Source organism: Taudactylus pleione, unplaced genomic scaffold (genome assembly GCF_031769625.1).
Source record: "Taudactylus pleione unplaced genomic scaffold, aTauple2 ptg000041l, whole genome shotgun sequence".
NCBI lineage: Eukaryota > Metazoa > Chordata > Amphibia > Anura > Myobatrachidae > Taudactylus > Taudactylus pleione.
This window is the reverse complement of record NW_028284443.1, coordinates 69484721-69505475: the sequence shown is the minus strand read 5'-3', so window position 1 is coordinate 69505475 and position 20755 is coordinate 69484721. Positions and strand designations below refer to the sequence as shown.

The following is a 20755-nucleotide window of genomic DNA, read 5'->3' as shown; positions in this document are numbered from 1 at the left end:
ATTATGTTCTCTACATTTCTGCGTAGAATACTTGCCACCTAATTTGCCCCCTAATTTCTCTCGGGGATTGATCTTTTGTTATTTCTGTCTGCCTATTATTGATTTCCCAATAAAATTATATGATTGTAAAAAAAGAAAAACATATAATCTATAAATGCATTTCATTATCTGGTCAAGAGAAAAACATGTAATCTATAAATGCATTTCATTATCTGGTCAAGAGAAAAACATGTAATCTATAAATGCATTTCAGTATCTGGTCAAGAGGTTGTTAAAAACTGAAGACTAACAAGAGTAGAAATTATAAAGCAAACCTAACAAAATACTGTACAATGCAATACCCTCTTTGCAAAGTGAATAAAGTATAATTTTTTTAACTAGTATCATAAATGTACTCATAAGTGTAGGTTCATTTTATTACACATTTGTGGATCAATTTAGTTTCCTCCTACCCATAAGCAAACATGTATGCATGTATTATTGTTTAATTAATTGGTGACAGCTGGCCCTATGTCTCCACTCCAGCCCAGTAATACTAAAGGCCCCATATATCAGCAATCAGAAAACCACAATTGAACAATGTGAAGATTTGTTGCCCGTTCTTAGGATTTCCCAATATAGCAATCTGCGCTCATACATTACAGATCTTTTTCAGTGATTTCAGTCTTGAAGGGCCCATCCTTTTACTAGTAACGGTCTGCAAATCTGCGGATTGTTACCATACACTAGCAATCTACAGCCCCAATTGATCTGTGAAATCCATCATGTTGGACAACCTGATTTACCAATTCCAATCACTTTTTGGTTGCAATATGTGAACCCCCATATATTGCAGATTTTTTTATACAATCAATTGCTGATGTATGGGGGCCTTAAATTATCACTTTGTGTCTACCAATTCCTGTAACCGGCTAAACGTTTCAGTTCTGGCTTCCTGGAGTGGTCTTTGGCCCTCATTCAGAGCCGCTCGTTAGCGGCAGTACGCTCGTTCCGAGCGATGTTTGCACATCTGCGCATGCGTACGGTTTTTAGTACGCATGCGCGAACCAGTCAGTGCGGCCGAAAATCGTTTGTACGCTATATAGCGAGTGCCTGCTATTTTGAGTGGCAGAATGAGGCGTATGTGGGTGGTAACAGGGGAAGGTGCTTGAAAATGGGGAGTGGAGATCCGAACGCAGGCGTACTTAAAGGTCAAAACGGGCGTTTTATGGGTGTGTATATTTAAAACAGCAGCGTCATTGACCACGTCACTGGGTTATTTTAGAGCCAGAACTGCTCGCAAATTTGTGGTAGCAAACACCAACCACAAGAATAGCGAGCAGTTCATACGCTGGTCGATGTCCTCGATTAATCTAATAAATAGCGGACATGACGTATGGTGTGAGCGGCCAGGGGGCGTTTTTATCAAATAAACGAACGTATGTTTTGCTCGCTCGTTCAGACTTAGAGGTGTGAACAGACTGCAATGTGCGTACGGATCATTTGAATAGCCACCCCTTGTTTTTAAACGAACGACCGCAAATAGCGAACGGCTCTGAATGAGGGCCTTTGTTTACTCCCAATCATACAAATAGGGCTACTTAAGTTATTGTCCTTTATTTAAATAAAAATGTTTAATACAATTTGCCTATAGTCCACCATCCCTCATCCAATTAATAAATCATTGCTAACTTTTGCAAAGTTTCAAAGCCAAAATTATTTATCAAGCAAGAAATTAAATGAATTCAGGTCAACACAACAAGTAAAGTGGCACAAATCTCAAATCCGACTGCCCCCCTGCATGATTTACGTTTACTATTAAACTAGATTGCTCAGTGACACTGAGCCTGATTCAGACTTGGGAATAGAGTAAGATAGAGCAAGTAACCGTGAGTCTGATTCAGAGATAGACACTAATTCACTACGGAACGCACCTGTGAATGCAATAGCGATTACGCATGCAGTTCGACTGCGATAGTGTGCTAATTTATTGCGATCACTACATAAGGACGCCCACCTTACCTTACACATCCGTAATGTTACCATCGGAGCCTTGCGTACACTTGCACAAGCCCTGACCTTACTCAGGAATTGCTAACTTCCACGCACGCTATCAGGCCTCAGGCTGTGTAAGATAGAGCAAGTAACCGTGAGTCTGATTCAGCGATAGACACTAATGCGATTTTCATGAAGATCGAGTGATTGTTTGCCATCCCGCATGAGTATAAGCCGCACTGCACGTGCGCAACGATCGCATTGCGTATCCATCGCAAAGTGAGTGACAGGTGGACAGCGTTTGGGGGTGGTAAAAAAAAAAAACGCAGGCGTGTCTGGCCGTTTCAGTTACGTTACATGGGCATGCATAAATTGGCCCTTGCGATCGCCTACGCTGCATTAGAGCCCTCTGCGTGTCAGGAGAGTTGCCAAGTTTGAGGCAAGTCGAGGGCAAGATGGCCGCTCGATGTGCATCGATGTTACCAATATTTACGCAGATATGCAACGTCATGTAAGAAGGTAGCAGTGGCCGTCTTTATGCTCGGGTGATCTTTGGAACCATTAGCATATTTTTGCAGCTGCATTGGGTACGAAATCACAGCTGCGATCGCATTAGTGTCCATCTATGAATCAGGCAATGTACCTGGACACACCATGGTGCAATGCAAGGGGTGTAAATACATAAAAATATTTTGCATGTGGGGTAAATACTGACTGATTTTGCATGTGGGCAGCACAGACGGTGTAATGGTTAGCATTACTGCCTCACAGCACTGTGGACATTGGTTCGATTCCCGCCACGGCCCTACCTGTGCGGAATTTGTATATTCTCTCTGTGCTTGTGTGGGTTTCCTCCGGGTACTCCGATTTCCTCCCACACTCCAAAAATATACTGGTAGATTAATTGGCTCCCCACACAAATTAACGTGTGTGTGTGTGTGTGTGTGTGTGTGTAAGGTACTATAGATTGTAAGCTCTACTGGGGGAGGGACTGCTGTGAATGGCCAAGTAGTCTCTGTAATGGCCAAATAGTCTCTGTAAAGCTCTGCGGAATATGGGCCTGATTCAGACCCGCTCGCGTACGCATGCGCGAGCCCCAGCGAGCGACGGCAGCTCCGTCGCTCACTGCAAGATGGGGCAGCTTTCGATGTTGATCGACAGCTAGCCCCGTATTGTAGGCGGGTAGGGGGGTGGCTACACAAACGGAGGCGTTCCCGAAGGAATGCCTGCCGTTTGTGGGTGGCCCTACTGACATCAGAGCAGGAAGTCCACTCGGCATTGCAAGTGTGAGACCCCACCACATGGTCTCCTCGCAATGCCGATGGTCGCGATAATCACCCACAGCTGTGCGAGCGTCCTGGAGGCCGGGAAAAAAAAAAAGGAACGCCCTGATTCAGAGAGAGAGCACGCAAATAGCGTGCGCCTCTGAATCAGGCTCAATGTATGCGCTATATAAATAACTGGTAATAAATAAATAAATAATAAATATAGCCTACAAATGTTGGACAGCTTTATTTTTACACTGCAATTTAGAGGTTAGACCCCTCCCAAATCTAACTCTCTCTGCACATTTACATCTGCCCCATCTGCAGTGCAGCATGGTTGTACCAACATACACAGTTAGTTGCTCTATCTTATTATATTCCCAACTCTGAGTCAGGCCCTATGTCAGACAGGTTACATTTTGGGTGTCAGAATAACAAGTTATAACAAGTACTCTTCAGGCTAAGTGCACGTGTGACCTAAGGCATTTTATGGTAATAATAAAGCCTTTTAATTGTCATCCATTATATTTGTTGTGAGCATTTCACACTAATGCCAAAATATGATTATAAATCCAAATCTCCAAAAATATATCATTATCCCAATTTTTGATGGCCTACCCCTGGCCCTGGCCCATGTGCTTCCACCATAAGGATTTGCTCACCTTGCACCAGCGTACAGTCACAAAAATTACAACTGAAAGGTATGTTTGTGTTTCTGGTCCTATAACTGTCAAAAACTACTTATACTTGTAATCCCTATATACGGGCTAACTTGCTACATTTTCAAATAACAATGTAAAATATTATAGTAAAAAAAAATTTTTTTTATTTAGGTAGACTTTTATGCTGGGTACACAATTATTGGTCCGATCAGCCAATATTCTCAGTGTGTACACAGCAACTAGGGCTGATTATCGTTCCATAAGCAGTTGGATCGGATTATTGGATCTGACCTGCTGCTCAACATTTTTTCCAAACGAGGAGAAAATATAATGCACAATTAGTAGTAGGTATGCATTTGCCCTACATTTCTGCTGATGGTTCATTTAAAAACGTCACCTTTGTGACAAATAGTTGTTCGGAGTGGAACGATAAATCACTAGTGTGTACACAAAATTCGGATGTTCTCAAGATCGTTCAATCACTCTGAACACCGTAAAGCCTGTTGGATCGTGAGTGTAATTGATCAGGTGTGTACCTAGCATAACAAACAAAAAAAGAACACAAGAAACTTGGTCTGCTGGTGAATAGATAAAACATTGCTTTCAGTACTGCTTGTGGGAGCCAAGTTTGATTTTGTTTGTTTAATAAAATAGGTACCATGTTTAACGAGATGACAACATGGTTAAAAGAGGATAACAACACTGGCATTTATTATGAGACGTGGACTGTGCAAGAATCGGTGGGAGACAACTCCTCTGTGTGGTTTGATTCGTATGACTGCAGCAAGTTTGTGCTACGAACCTACCAAAAGCTCTCAGAGCTTGGTGCCACCTTCAAGAAGGACATACAAACAAACTACACTCGCTTGTTTTTGTACAGTGGAGAACCTGTATACTTGGGTAATGAAAGCTCAATTTTTGGCACACCTGGGAATAAATCACTGGCAACTGATATTCATAAATTTTATTTCCCTTATAGGCCTCATCAGTCATTCAAAGAACTCATCATGAGTATTGCAGATATATATGAGAAGGTTGTTATAGATAAAATGTTTTATCTGTATTATAATTTTGAATACTGGTATTTACCTATGAAGTCACCTTATATTAAGATTGTTTATGAGGAAATCCCTCTGCCATCCAGATAGTTTTGATTTGCACATCTCTCCTTAAGCATAGATTGAAACTTTTTTTTATTATAAAACAAAATGAAAGAGCACAATATGGTGTAGTAACTTACAGGACCAAGCAATATTCCTCAAGCATATAAGCACTTGGCATCTTCAGAACAGTTATAACCCCGTGAAGATGCATAGATGAAACGCGTAGGGAGGCTTCCTGCAATCTTCTGACATTGAACCAAAGGAGGGAATCACACTCCATACTCTAATTCACACTTGATAATTGAGGGAAGATATCTGACCAATTCTAAAAACAGATTTTGTTAAGATAACCTCCTTTTTAAACATGTTTTTAAAATGTACAGTATATACAGGTTGAGTCTCCCATATCCAAATATTCAGAAATACGGAATATTCCGTAATACAATGTACACAAACTTTGTTTAAGCACAAAATTATTAAAAATATTGTATTAAATTACCTTCAGGCTATATGTATAAGGTGTATATGAAACATAATGAATTTCATTCCTGTACACAGACTTTGTTAGAGCCACAAAATTATTGAAAATATTGTATAAAATGACCTGAAGGCTGTGTATATAGCACATAAATGCATTCTGTGTGTATATTTGGGTCCCATTCCCAAGATATTTCATTATGGTATGCAAATATTCCAAAATACGGAATATTCTGTTATCCAAAATAACCCTGGTCCCAAGTCTTTTGGATATGGGAGACTCAACCTGTAATTAAAATACAATACAAATTATACTATGAGGTTTACATTTATGTTGTTATTTATGTGAAATATTGTTCTTCTAGAGATTATAGTATTAGCAACCCAAGATTTCAGTGGAAAAAAAAGAACATATATGCTCAAGGAATATTCGCTACTGCTGTCAATTACTACACTGTATTGTGCTCTATCCTTTTGTATTACTTTGGACTTAAGTGGATCAAGATGTTGTGGACAGATCCTATAAGGAGCTGTATTCATTGTTGGACATTGATATCATTGTTTTTATTAACATTCAACTTTTTTTTTAATCACAATATGTCCGTGTTGCTGAAGTACAATTGCACTGTATTAAAGGCATTAATACTTTTTTTAAATTAAGTAGTTGAGTATGATAGTATTTGATGACGCACTGCTTTGGAATTGTCTTTGGACAAACATTATTCACAGCCAGGCTTTTCAGATAGAGTATTACATTCTACAGCAATTATAAAGTCTAGATGATGGTTGGCCTTAATTAGCCAATTTTACCCATTCACAAAGCATCAGGATCATTTAGCTACTGAAGTAATATGGTTATATAACTACATTTCTATTATTGCATTTTTAATTCAACTAAATTTACAGTAGCAATCTCTGTTACGTCATAGATTTTCATTGACCTGCTGCTACCCCTTCCTTTCTATAGAAAAATCTGCAACTGCCTGGTCTCCACCAAGGGGAGTTTCCCAGAAATGCTGCTTCCATTTATGGAAAGCAAACCTCATATAGATGCACATTCCCACAAAGTCTCTTAGGACTGCAGGAAGGGCAGGGTGCTGGCAGGGAGCTTGTGTGCGCACCAGGCCAGGGAGGGGGCGTATCCTTGTGATGTCTCCAATTTGTCACACTTGGGGTTGTGCCCAGTACTTACGGAGGTGCTGGGCTTCCCCCAAGCTCTCCCCTCATGGTGAATAGAGGCAGTGCGCATGTGCACAGCCTCTATTCACCTGGGTGTGATCGTTCACCGCAACTTTTCCCACCCACGGGTGGGGAAGGCTCAGGGCAAGCTGTTTTCGCGGGGTGCTGCTAAAAGGGCAGGACGTATTTTTCCCTTTTAAAGTCGGGCAGGGCACGGCGCCCCTCTAAAACAACCTAGCGGGAACACTACTGGTACCCTTGCAGTAATTTGAAATACAAGCTAAATGGCTGAGGAAGTACAAATCAATTGGCTACAAACTTCAACTGGCAAAGAAGTTAGTTTATATAAAAATAATAGATAAAACTGTTTGACAAGAACTTCCCATAGTAAAGTATCATAGCCAGGTTGCAGTACATAAACTGCTCATTACAGCTGGCAAGATGCTTTTTAAAGTTCCAAGAGCACAAGTAAAAGACTACAGAGCAGTGTAGGAAGGTGATATAGCTAGATGAATATTCTTGAAAAAGGGTATGAGAGCCACGTGATGTACCAAACTAAATAACTGTACAGTACTACAGCTTGCTTCATACAGCAAAAGGTCTGGGAGATTCTGTCATTTTTTGAGGCACATTCTCCTGGGACACTTTGGGTGCAGTCATACCCTTATTATGCAAGGTCTTTGGTAATCTCTAAATAATGGTACTGAGTGGTCTTAACTCATTTTAACAGATTTTTTCTTTCCTTAAGAAGGGATGATGACAATAACCCCACCCGGACATACAGTGGATTGGTGAGCATGACTCGGATATGATCTTCTCAGTAACCACAGCTGAACTAGATTGAACCTGTCTCTGAAATCAGCAACATTCTCCAATGTCTTTCTAATGTACAGTACAGGTGCCCCAAGCTGTACCTCTGTTTCAAGTGGTTTATACAGAGGCAATTACAGCAGCTGCTAATGCCTCTTTGACCCATTTTATGCATCCCCGGATTTCCTTAGCTCTTGCAGCAGCTGGCGGACACTGGGTACTGTACACAAGTTATCTACCAGAATACGTTCTTTTTTTTTTTTTCATCTCGGATTTACTCAATTGTATCCCATTTCATTTAGGTAGCACAATTATTGCCAAGGTATAGATGCTTTAAATATTTAAACATGTACAGTACCCTCATCTCCCATTTCTGTGGGCAACTCATTGTTTGGTGAAAATTGTTCTGTAGAGGCCTGTTATGCTGCTATGTGATAATAATGTTAGCAAAACACAAAATCATTTATAGAAGCTGTAGAAAGGGGAACCTAGTACTGACCCTGAGGCACCCTGCTTTTAACTTTTCCTAGTCGCAATATATTACTTTTAGAACAGGCCTCTGCTTCTAGGGGAAGTTTAATGTTGACCTTCGATGCTCAATGACTGCTGTTTGCCTAATTCCATGTCTGTTAGTGGATGGGTCATAATAACTATTGCCATATAGCTCAAGCTGAAAGTGAGGTTGGTTGTTGTCGTCTTCCTCATTTTTATTAGCTTACCTTTCATAGTTTTATTCATTTTGCATTTTATTCAAGAAGTTGAGTTGACAATGCCGCCCATTACCTTGATATATAGTGATACTGTCATTTAGCATTTGCTGGCATCAAAAGATGCAGTACACAAATGAGACAATACAGGAAGTACAATCTTGAAGCACCAGTACTACAAGAGATGCTGTTCTAATACCACCAGGAGACTAAAGGTCATATAACACTCTAATTCCATTAGTATTAGGATCCAAATCTCAAATTGGGTAACACCATACTCCTGTATGGAACTATTGGGCCATTGGTGGAGGGCGATTGATCATAGGCCAATGACTGTATTAAATTCTACAGTCTGAATTTTTTTTTTACTTTTGGCCCACTAGAGCAGTGATTTTCAATCTTTTTCAACTCGTGGCACACGTAACAAGATTTAAAATTGCTTAGGCACACAATCAGTCCTTCATGGGAAAAAAACACTCACAAATTGGCCCCGCACAGTAAAAACAACAGACATTGGTCTCCACAGAAAAACAAACACACACATTGCCCCCCACAGAATAAAACACAGTGGCCTCCACAGAACAAGCACAAACACATTGTGTCTGACAGAAAAAAAACAAAACACAATGCACCCCAGAAACAAATATAAAACAAAATGGCCCCCACAGAAAAATCAAATTCCTTATCGGCACAATGATTGAAAAAAGGCTGCACTAGAGCATACCAAAGAGCACTTACCTAATCATTGCGTACAAGGATAACAATTTGAGATTTACAAGATTACTTACATTTATAGTGTTCTAAAGCCTTTTTTACCTACTGGGGTTCGTGCAGACATCTATCCCTTTTTTTGTACTAGTGCTTCAAAACTGGATTTCCTGTTTTTTCCTCATTTGTTGTAACAAGCGTTGTGTCAATTGATGTAAAGCAGTGGCATACTGGAGCGCTTCGGAGAGTAGTGTAAATAGTGTATTGTTACACTTTCCGCAGAACACAGATCACTCTGGAGAGATGCCACATGGATGAATAGACAAGGAAACACAGAGTGCTGGTGGTTTGTGATAAATCTGGCCAAATTGCTCATAGTCACCAAGAGGAAACATTTAGGTTTGAGCCTGTGAGGATGCATGATACTGGATTATAGTCTTGTAATATCTACATTACTCACTTTCACTCTGTTATCTCTTTTCCCAGCATTAGCACTGAAATTTACATTCAGACTACATACAGCCAATAGAGACCAAGTGCTAGTGCTGCACTATTATTGGTTAGTGTTATGGCAGAGGCACACACCAAACTGAGCACACTACTAGTTTCCTATATACATGCTTTGCATAAAGACAATTACTGTGACAAGAGATTATATTAAAACCTAACATGACATGAGTCCAAAAAAGGAAGGAAGAAAAACAATACCAAACCTTTATTAAATGTGTCAGTTCCTGCATATATATTACAAGATAGAGGAACCCAGTTTAAACACATGTTGATTACAGAGAAGAAAAAAAACAGCCTAATCATAATCATCTGGTAATGACCACCACTAACAACTTAATAATAATGTGCAAATTTAGTTTAGTCAAAACCCAAGAGTGTTAAGCTGGCCACACACTAGACCAATTTACATCCAACCAGCCAATTTGTTGATTGGTTGGAATGAAAATCTGGTAAGGAATGGGAGTAAATGATGATCAGCAATTTGCTCCTAAATGCCAGAAAACAGATGAAAATGGTCGTTCAGACAAGTTTGTTAAATGTTTGAGCTAAACTATTTGTTCAAACAACAGTATTGGTCCATTTTCCAGAGTTTGGGAGCAAATTGCTGATTGTATTCCTTACCAGATTTTCATTCCAACCAATCAACTAGTTGGCTGGTTGGACAGATAATCTTTAGATGTGTGGCCAGCTTAAGTCTATGCTTCATCCTGCAACTAGTATAGGACATATTACTAGTTTGTGCTGGTAGTTGAATGGAGAGTTTCCATTTAAAGTGATACACAGTCTATATTTGGTAAACATAGGGATAAATAGTGCTGACAAAAATTACACTAAAAGATGGAACTGGGTAGAACCGTACATAACAACTGCACAAGTTTTGAAACCTCCATCCTGATTTTTACAAATGGAAAGAATACAAATTGTGCAATATATCATGTGACGGTGTGCAAAGCTGTACATCAAACCACCAGAAAAATTTTAGACATTTTAGATATAGGCAAGATTGTTCAATTTGTGATTAGATGATGTCTATAAAAGGGACCGGAAACCATTCTGCTATTGAATGATTTTGATGATGGCTCTGCAGCATATGGGGGATAATAGGAGGGTGGAGTCTTGAGCATGTGCTGATGGCGTTCTGCAGATTCCGGCAATTCCAACAAAGCTTTGCCCTGGGATCCCTAATGTTTCCAGTCCACTGAAGCAATGTACTGAATCTTTATGAACAGGTGAAAGATTATTTGGACCCTATAAGTGCATAACTGCTCCCTAGCCTGGAGGTACAGTGCCATGAGTTGAAGTTAGCTTCTATAATCTTGAAATGACGTATCGTGAAATACATTTAGCAATGCGTAAACTAGTTTAGTTTAATTTATCATCAAAATATCATCATTACATCCATCTCTGAATCAGACCCCATATTGCTTATCGCATAGAATGATATCAGATGTATGCATCAATCAGACTGGAATTAGGGCTAAATGTAATACTGTGAGTTGCGGCAACTGCTGAGAGTTAGACCATTTAGCCACGAGATTTAAAGCTGCAATTTTTTTAAAGATTGTTTTTTTTAAAAATGGATGCTTTAAATCTTGTTACTGAATCAATGAAATCTCAGCACTTGCTGCAACTGGCAGACTATTACACTTGCAGATATAGTTTTTCATTTTGGTATAGACTTTCTTGTCAGAATTGTGATGTCAAACAGATCATAATGCTAAATATAAGTACAGTGTATATAAATATTAAATAAACCATACAGATCTATTGATACAAGATTTAAATGCTTCATAAAGTAAAGTTAAAAAAAAAATCATATATAATTTATTTAAACTAATGAAGTTAAATCCCATGGATTGTAACACACATGTTTGGACAGTGTAATACATGTATGCACAATTTCATACTGTAGTGGAAAGAGTTTTTTCTGTCAGCCACCCTCTTCTTCTGCAAAAAGACAATCAGAAAATATCTGGTTATTTGAACATTTAAGGACCTTTTTCAGGTTATGAGAAGTACACATTGGATAAGGAGAGGAGTAATTGGTGCAGCAGGCCATTACTGGCTTTGTGAATAATTTGTTTTGAATGCTCTATCGCAATTAAGTACCAAATCATGAGCAAACATGCATCTACTCTGATGGTATGTTATCAAAAACAGTAGTGAAAATGAGTTACTGTACAAAAAGTTTCTTTATTTTCCAAGACATAGGGTCTGATTCATTACCAATCGTAGCTGCGATTACGCACGAAATCCCACTGCGAAAATATGCTAATGATTGCTATCTCAGTGCTATCGCAGCCTAACATAAGGACGCCCACTTCACCTTACGCAAATCCATAATATTTAGCAAGTCTGCGAAACCATCGGTAACATCGAGTACCATCGCAGCCTCATGCACACTTGCACATGCTCTGACTTTACTCAGGAATTGCTAACCTCATCGCATGCAGTGAAAGCCCAAGCTGCGTATGGCATTGCAGTGGCTAATTTAAGCATGCCCCTGTAGCGTTCAAAAGCACTGGCACGCCTGCGTTTCGCTGACCACCCCCCGTCACCACCCCCAAATGCTCACTTCCTTTCAATTACTCTGCGATGGGTTTGAGTAGTCACTCCATCGCAGTGTGATCGCAGTGGAGCCTTCGCGCACATCTACTGCGATGCATATGCAGTACGTAACAATCTGCTGTCTGCATGTGTAATCACAGTTACGATCGGTAATGAATCAGGCCCATAGTTAGCACAAAGCTTCATCTTGCACAATGTCTGACCTCTTGCACTGTGACATTGAGCAAAGTTTATTATTAATAATTTCCATTATCTGTGTTTTTTGTGTTTTCACTAATCATTATTCATTAATAACTTAGTTAGGCTTTTATAAATGGTATCCGGTCATTAGGTCTACATTGTCTAAATAGACAATGTTTGGGTAGACAATGGAAGATAGACAGGCAATAGATAGACAGGGACTGAAGGTCGACACACTGAATGTCGACTAGTAACACGGTCGACAGGTACTGAAGGTCGACAGGCAGTAGGTCGTCAGGGTCAGAAAGTTGACACACTAAAGGGCGACTGGTAACAAGGTCAACAGGTATGAAGGTCGACAGGGACTGAAGGTCAACAGGGTCAGAAGGTCGACACATTAAAGGTAGACTGGTAACAAGGTTGACAGGTATGAAGATCGACAGGCAGTAGGTCGGGGTCAGAAGGGCGACACACTAAAGGTTGACTGGTAACAAGGTCGACATGTACTGAAGGTCGACATGGTCATTAGGTCGACACTCCTATGGTCGACATGCAAATGGTCGACACGTGGTTTCTTTTGTTTTGTAGCCCTAATCTTTACCTTAACCCTCCGATAGGTGCCTAACCCTAATCCTCCTGGTGCCTTACCCTAACATTCGGGGTAAGTGCCTAACCCTAACCGTCGGGGTAAGTGCCTAACCGTCAGGATAAGTGCCTAACCCTAACCGTCGGGGTAAGTGCCTAACCGTCAGGATAAGTGCCTAACCCTAAAAAAAAGCATCGACCATTTGACTATATGAATGTCGACCTACTGCCTGTCGACCTTGTTACTAGTCGACCCATTGGAGTAAGTGCCTAACCCTAAATAAAAACAAAAAACTGTCAACCATTTGACTATATGAGTGTCTACCTACTGCCTGTCCACCTTGTTACTAGTTGACCCGTCTGTGTAAGTGCCTAACCCTAACCGTCGGAGTAAGTGCCTAACGCTGACGAGTCTAACCCTAAAAAAAAAAAAAAAAAAAAAAGTGTTGACCATTTGACTATATGAGTGTCGACCTTATTGCTAGTCGACCCATCGGAGTAAGTGCCTAACACTAACCCTAAAAGAAAAGTGTCGACTATTTGACTATATGAGTGTCAACCAACTGCCTGTCGACCTTCATAGCTGTCAACCTAGTTCCTAGTCGACCCGTCGGAGTAAGTGCCTAACCCTGACACTAACCCTAAAAGAAAAAAAAAAACGTGTCTACCATTTGACTATATGAGTGTCGACCTGCTGCTTGTCGACATTCATACCTGTCGACCTTTAGTGTGTCCACCTACTGCCTGTCAACCTTTTCATACCTGTTGACCTTGTTACCAGTCGACCTTTAGCATGTCGACCTTCAGTCCCTGTCGACCTTCAGTCCGTGTCGACCTATTGCTTGTCTATCTTCCATTGTATGCCCAAACATTTTCTATCTAGACAATGTAGACCTAATGATCCACACCCTTTATAAATAATACATGAAAATAAATGTGATCTAAAAATACATTAAAAGAAGCAGTAAAAAGTAAATGATTGTAACCTTTGTTTTGGATCTTGAAATCCTCTGGCAGTAAACTGTCCTGCCTGTTTCCTAGTACAAAGGCAAGAAATGAGAGGATGAGCGCATCCATGATGGCAATAATAGCAAGGATGTAGGCCCAGCGTACTGTGCAGGCTCCCAGTGAGTATTTATCCGTCTTGTCTCCACACATACGCTTCACTTCTGCAGAGTCCCAACCATCTGGGTAAATGAGACACCCAATCATGATGCCAGCTGCTGCAAGGAGAAAACAAGAACTTGGAATGCAGAAGTAGTGATAACACGGGAAGAGCAGTTTTAGGAGTGGAAGAAAAACACACAACAACAGTTCTGGCCAAATTGAAATATATAATACCTGCAGCCAACTGCATCCATGCGCAGATCTTGTATACCGTAGCCGAATTGCAGAAGAAGAAAAGACTGAAGCTCAGCATGGAGCCCACCACCAGAAACATGGACACTCCAATAAAAAACATAGCAGTCTTGAAAGCTCCTGAAGGTATGCTCTCGAAGTCTAAAGCGCTGCCTTTGCAGATGAGCTCTGAGGTCAGTGCATTGCCTATGCAATAGCTGAACAGGCCAAAATAACCTGCTTGCGGTGTGTTTAAACTATCCCCAATCCAGTATGGTTGGATGAATACTTCCACCATGATGATAGAATAGCATATAGTAAACACTGCCCACAAGACACCGATGGCACGAGCATTACGTACATAGTTGGTGTGATATATCTTGGCTGCTTCTTGTGCTGGCAACAGCTGGGCCATTGTGAACTGAAGTGAGTGCAGTTCTTAGGAGCAAAACCTTTAAAAGCAAATGATCAAATCAGTTCAGTGATTATGGTACAAGGCAGAGGCAAAATAAACAATTTCATGACAATTTATAAACTACACCCCACTCTAGTTTATAGTCAGACTATCTAATACATACCGGCTATACTAAATACAATGTACATCTAAGCTAAATGATTTAGTCATAATATCTTATTTACTTGCATTGAAAACTGATTAAAATAACACATGTTGGAGTTGTGCGCCTCATGTTTTCATCAAATGTTTAAACAAGGAAATTATATATTTCTCAATTTTTAATACAGAAAGGGAAATGTAGCAAGGGTGCTGGTAATATTGTAGATGATACCAGGCCATCATCACAGCATCTGTGGACTCAAAATTGAGATAATCCCTAGATATCTGATTGCAGTGAAACGAACCATTATCGGGGAAGATGACCACTAACAAGATACATTGCGCAAAAGCACAAAATGCCCAGATCTCATTCCGTTCTGCCACCATATGGGTAGAGAAATTGGGTGGTTATCTTGGTACTGGGTGGCAGGACCTGCACATGCATTACCAGTCCTCCGAGACTACTTAAGAGTTGTTGTAAATGTACACGTACTTAGAAGAAAAAGGGTACTGCACTCCAGGGTGACACTTAGGAAGATAAGGGGGGGGGCCATTTCCATGAACCCTCTTTTGCTTTGTTGTCAAAGGTTACTGACTGCCAAAAATAAATGTAGAGCTTTACTGTGAAAGAAAAGCTCTACATAAGTTAGTGTGCTATTCCAGGTACTGAATGTGTGCAGAAGGGGAGGTTCAAGCAGCAGCAGCCCAAGCTAACCATGAACTGCGTGTCCACCAAGCATGGGTATGTGAATATATGAGTATTTTTAAGTTCTATCAATTTTGATAGTGATTGGAAAGTTGTATACTTTTAGGGTAGAAGAATATATTAAGTGCATTTTATATACATTTGTAATTTAATTCTCTTGGGTATTGCATGATTAGCTCGAAGGGTTCAAATGCATAAAGCCATAATACTGAGCAGTCAGCTGCATTGACCACATGGTGTTTGCAACAGGAACTCCTATTTCTATAGCTTCCATACACACTAGTACAGAACATACCTGAAACATACACTGTGTGGGTCCACAGCTAACTTCAATGCTAGTAAATTGATTCTATCTATAGTATGTAAAACACATAATACCCTTTAAAATATATTGTCTCCAGCTTGTATTAATTGATACTTGCGGATAATAAATACTTTGGGACTCAACCATACTTGTTGTTTTAACTGTTACAGGCTTACTGCGGCAATTATTTTTTGTTATTCTGAAATGAAGCATTTGGAAACCTTTTTGTAGAACTGCATTTATCTCAGCATTCTACGAGAGACAATAGTACATTCTAATATATAATAGATAATGTATTCCTATATTATAAGTGACAAGGAATACATTTTATTGTATATAAAGATATATGAAAAAATAGTTGAATCAACTATCTATCTGAAATATAATGTTGGTACAACAAAAGGTAACAATTTATACTAACTGTAAGTGGATCTCAAATATTACAGAATTCAATAATTCTAATAAAAAAGAACCCATAGTAATGCTTATTTACAAGTATTTTATACTAAAATATATTTTTACTCTGCACACACCCCTGTATTATCCCCAGCTTCACATTCACTGTATGTTACTTTGTGGCAATTACTAACAAATTCATTCCATGCAGGCACTCATTACCGGATGGGTGTGCTTTGCATGTTAGGTACCACATTCACCGACCAGATGACAGTCGGACTGGTGGCGCGGCAACTGATGAAGACAGGCAGGCAGAAGAGGAGGCACTGATAGTAAAGAATAAGAGAGGGGCTGATTCAAGTGAGGACGCAAATGGTCCTACTGACGCAGATTTCTGATTATCGGGAATCTGTGCATGTGCAGAACAGGTCCTGCGAGATCGCACGCGGGTCCTGCTATGCCTCTGCACTTCAGTGACAGACAGAGACATTTGGAGGGCGGGGACAGCCTGTGTTCCGGGAAATGTTGCCCCTCTTTTCTGGGAGAGGCGAGGCCAGGGTCTGTGTCCATGAACGCAGACTTCCTGGCCTCGTAGGCTGCCAGGACATGGGCAGGCTGCGGTAGGCTACAGCCTCCGCAGTCTGCTCAAAAGAGCAACTAACAGTCGCGATGGTGATCCAAGACTGCGACCTCTGTCACAGCACTGGGATTGCAGATGCAGCAAGGAGGTGTAAGACACCTGCTGCATTTGCATTTTAGCAGGACGGAATTGCAATTATGTGCAGCTATGCAATTCCGTCCTCTGCTGAATCAAGCCCAGAGAGAGAGAGATAAAAGTGAGAGGGGTAGGGGAGAGATCTAGGGGGCAGTATAGTGATGGATTGGACTGCAAGACAGAAATAGAGGGTTATATAGAGACAGTGTTACAGGAGAGAAAAAAAGCGGGAAATAGAAAACACAAAAAGTGGGGGGAAAAAGAGTGACAGTTAGAAAAAGAAACAGGAAGGAGAGAGAGCCAAGTGAGTTGAGTGTTTATTGCTTTTTAACTTTGTGTTTCCAGCAAGTTGAGATTGTCCCTGTATAACACGTCTGGGAGTTCAAGCAGGGACAGAAGTGAAACTAGTAGTTACTTACAAGAAGCAAGCACATTGTTGGAGATTCCTTTTCTGGGCAGGAGAGCACAGGAGGTCATCAGCGTATATATTCCATCACAACACTTCTGTGCTGACTGGCAGCGAAGCTCTGTACAGTGTTTGTAGCTGCCCTGCAGGACCTACAATATTACAGGAGTATTCCCATAAAATGGAGCCCTAGCTCACTCCCAAGAAACTGAAGGGCACTTATTAAAAAACACTCCATTTTAGGGGTGCTTACTTAAAAAACCTTTTAGATGTTTTAGGGGGCGATTCAATGCAACGTGAATTGAATAGCGCCGCGAGCTCGCTCCCGGCGCTATTCAATTCAGTGCGCTGTGTGGTCGGAGAATGCCGGCTATCGCGCCTTAACAAGGGTGTTAAGGCGCATTAACCGGCATCCTCTGACCAAAGTGCCTGGCGCGCGGCTGTTAACGCCACGCTAAGTAGAAAAACAACTGCACGCACTTTCATCGGATTTCTCTTCGCATCCACAGGGGGGTGCGAAAATAAATCCTTAGCGCGCCCAAACAGCGCGGTGTATTGAATAGCTGCGGAAGCTCCCTCCTGCGGCTATTCAACATCGCGTTGAATTGAATTCTCCCCTTAGTTAGCAATCCTTAACTTTCAAAGACTGTTGAATGGTAGAAACGCAGCAAGGCTCAGCATTGTGTCTCTGGAGCTTGTAATAAAGCTTTTTCTGAAGATTATGAAGTGGCTTTAACTGTAGATCGTGTCCATCAGCCAAAATAAATCATGGTTCAGCCTCCTAAACAAATTATACCACTAATTTTCCCGGGTGGTAACCTCAATGCTATACTATTTTCACTAAAGAGGGTTTATCTTCTGTATAAAATTAATTGGTCTGTTTGTTTATTGTCTGTCCGGTTATGCATCTCGACATCCTGCACTGATTGGGATGAAACCAACGCAAGGTGGTCCAGTTGAATCCTGGCCAGGTTTTAGGGAGGTTAGGGTCCCAGTCAGACCTTCCATTGGTGTACGCAGAACTTTGACCCGGGAAGCCTGTTCTGAGCCTTCCACTGGATTGATTTGGACGAAAACTTCACAGAGTGGTAACATTGGATCTCAGAAGACAAACCGCACTAGGGATTGAGGTCACGGTTGGCCCTCTCTTTGGTGTATGCTGGGCAGACCTTTGACCCGGGCATGCTGGCGAGAAATTTGACCCAGGGAGCCTGTTTTGGGCCTTCCATTGGATGGATTTGGATGAAAACTTCACAGAGGGGTGGCAATTGGTCTGGGATGCCTAATGGAGTGGTTGGGGTCCCGGTCAGACCTCATGGCGGAATGCACCAGTCAGAACTTTGACCCAGGGAGCCTGTTCAGGGCCTTCCACTGAATGGATTTGGACGATATCACATAATAAAACTTAACTTGAAGATTGAAACCTGGGCAACGCTGGCTACTTCAGCAAGGTCAATATACAGGGAATAGGTGATGTACAGCCTCTGTGAGTGGGTCCTTGGTTTCTCTTATTGAGCTTGATTGGTCAATTAGCAGAGAGTAGCGATTGGGTAAGATCCGAGAATATTTATGGTCGAGACCATTGCGACCATCACCTGGCCGCTCGCAATAGCTGTGGGTGGTCACCCACAGCTATGCGAGCAGCCTGGAGGCCACACCAAAAAAAAAAATGCCCTGATTCAGAGCGAGCGCTCTTTCAGAGCATCCGGCTCTGAATCAGACCCAGAGTTCTTAAAGATCTCATTAATTAAGCATGGGAATATGTAATTTTAATCTTAACATACTTTACCATATGTACAGTCAGGTGCATTAAATAGGGACGTTGACATAATTTTCATATTTTGCCTCTACACCACCACAATGTCTTTGAAATTAAACAAACAAGATGTGCTTTAACTGCAGACTTTCAGATTTAATTTGAGGGTAAATACATCCAAATCAGATGGACGGTGTAGGAATTACAATGGTTTCTATATGTGCCTCCCACTTTTTAAGGGGCCAAAAGTAATGGGACTATCAACTCAAAAGCTATTTCATGGACAGGTGTGGGCTATTCCCTCGTTATGTCATTATCAGTTAAGTAGGTAAAAGGTCTGGAGTTGATTCTAGGTGTGATATTTGCATTTGGAATCAGTTGCTGTCGACTCTCAATATGAGATCCAAAGAGCTGTCACTATCAGTGAAGCAAGCTATCATTAGGCTGAAAAATCAAAACAAACCCATTAGAGAGATAGCAAAAACATTAGGTGTGGCCAAATCAACTATTTGGAACATTCTTAAAAAGAAAAAACAAACCCCGGAGAGCTCAGCAACACCAAAAGACCCGGAAGACCACAGAAAACAACTGTGGTGGATGACAGCAGAATTATTTCCCTGGTGAAGAAAAACCCCTTCACAACAGTTGGCCAAATCAAGAACACTCTCCAGGAGGTAGATGTATATGTGTCAAAGTCAACAATCAAGAGAAGACTTCACAAGAGTGAATATAGAGGGTTCACCACAAGATGTAAATCATTGGTGAGCCACAAAAACAGGAAGACCAGATTAGAGTTTGCCAAACAACATCTAAAAAAGCCATTACAGTTCTGGAACAGCATCCTATGGACAGATGAGACAAAGATCAACTTGTACCAGAGTGATGGGAAGAGAAGAGTATGGAGAAGGAAAGGAACTGCTCATGATCCAAAACATACCACCTCATCAGTGAAGCATGGTGGTGGTAGTGTCATGGCATGGGCATGTATGGCTGCCAATGGAACTGGTTCCCTTGTATTTATTGATGATGTGACTGCTGACAAAAGTAGCAGAATGAATTCTGAAGTGTTTTGGGCAATATTATATGCTCATATTCAGTCAAATGCTTCAGAACTCATTGGCCGGCGCTTCACAGTGCAGATGGACAATGACCCGAATCATACTGCAAAAGCAACCAAAGTGTTTTGTAAGGCTAAAAAGTGGAATGTTATGCAATGGCCAAGTCAATCCCCTGACCTTAATCCAATTGAGCATGCATTTCACTTGAAGACAAAACTGAAGGGAAAATGCCCCAAGAACAAGCAGGAACTGAAGACATTTGCAGTAGAGGCCTGGCAGAGCATCACCAGGGATGAAACCCAGCGTCTGGTGATGTCTATGCGTTCCAGACTTCAGGCTGTAATTGCCTGCAAAGGATTTGCAACAAAGTATTAAAAAGTGAAAGTTAGATTTAGGATTGTTTAGTTTGTCCCATTACTTTTGGCCCCTTAAAAAGTGGGAGGCACATATAGAAACTGTTGTAATTCCTACACCGTTCACCTGATTTGGATGTAATTCCCCTCAAATTAAATCTGAAAGTCTGCAGTTAAAGCACATCTTGTTTGTTTCATTTCAAAGCCATTGTGGTGGTGAATAGAGGCCAAAATATGAAAATTAAGTAAATGTCCCAATATTTATGCATCTGACTGTCTCTTTCAAGATAAAGTGGTGTGTGGTGCCTAAAATGAATTCAGCGTTGGCCAGTCTGCCTGCAAAGACAACTATTCCAGATGGAGATCTGCTGAAAAATCCCATGGATAGGAAAATGGAAACTTGCTTTAAGAAACTTCATGTTTCCTTAGGACTAATACT

The 20755-nt window shown here is 40.9% G+C and overlaps 2 protein-coding genes across 3 annotated transcripts in view; one reads left to right on the top strand and one right to left on the bottom strand.

The window, feature by feature from the left end:
* CLN5 (CLN5 lysosomal BMP synthase) overlaps positions 1-9831 on the top strand; it is a 28102-nt gene extending 18271 nt beyond the window's left edge. Inside the window, exons 4-5 of one of the 2 annotated variants that reach the window (XM_088459150.1) lie at positions 4556-4801; positions 7409-9831. In XM_088459150.1, coding sequence (XP_088315276.1) covers positions 4556-4801; positions 7409-7455 — 293 coding nt within the window. In that variant the 3' untranslated portion in view covers positions 7456-9831. Of the gene's footprint in view, positions 1-4555; positions 6113-7408 lie in introns of those variants that run through there. The other variant, XM_088459142.1, reaches the window with a different exon arrangement.
* LHFPL5 (LHFPL tetraspan subfamily member 5) overlaps positions 9597-20755 on the bottom strand; it is a 30275-nt gene continuing 19116 nt past the window's right edge. The window contains exons 2-4 of the mRNA XM_088459162.1: positions 14070-14518; positions 13715-13951; positions 9597-11342 (exon numbers count right to left, since the gene is read on the bottom strand). Of these exons, the coding sequence (XP_088315288.1) occupies positions 11326-11342; positions 13715-13951; positions 14070-14481 (666 nt within the window). The 5' untranslated portion in view covers positions 14482-14518 and the 3' untranslated portion in view covers positions 9597-11325. The remainder of the gene's footprint in view (positions 11343-13714; positions 13952-14069; positions 14519-20755) is intronic.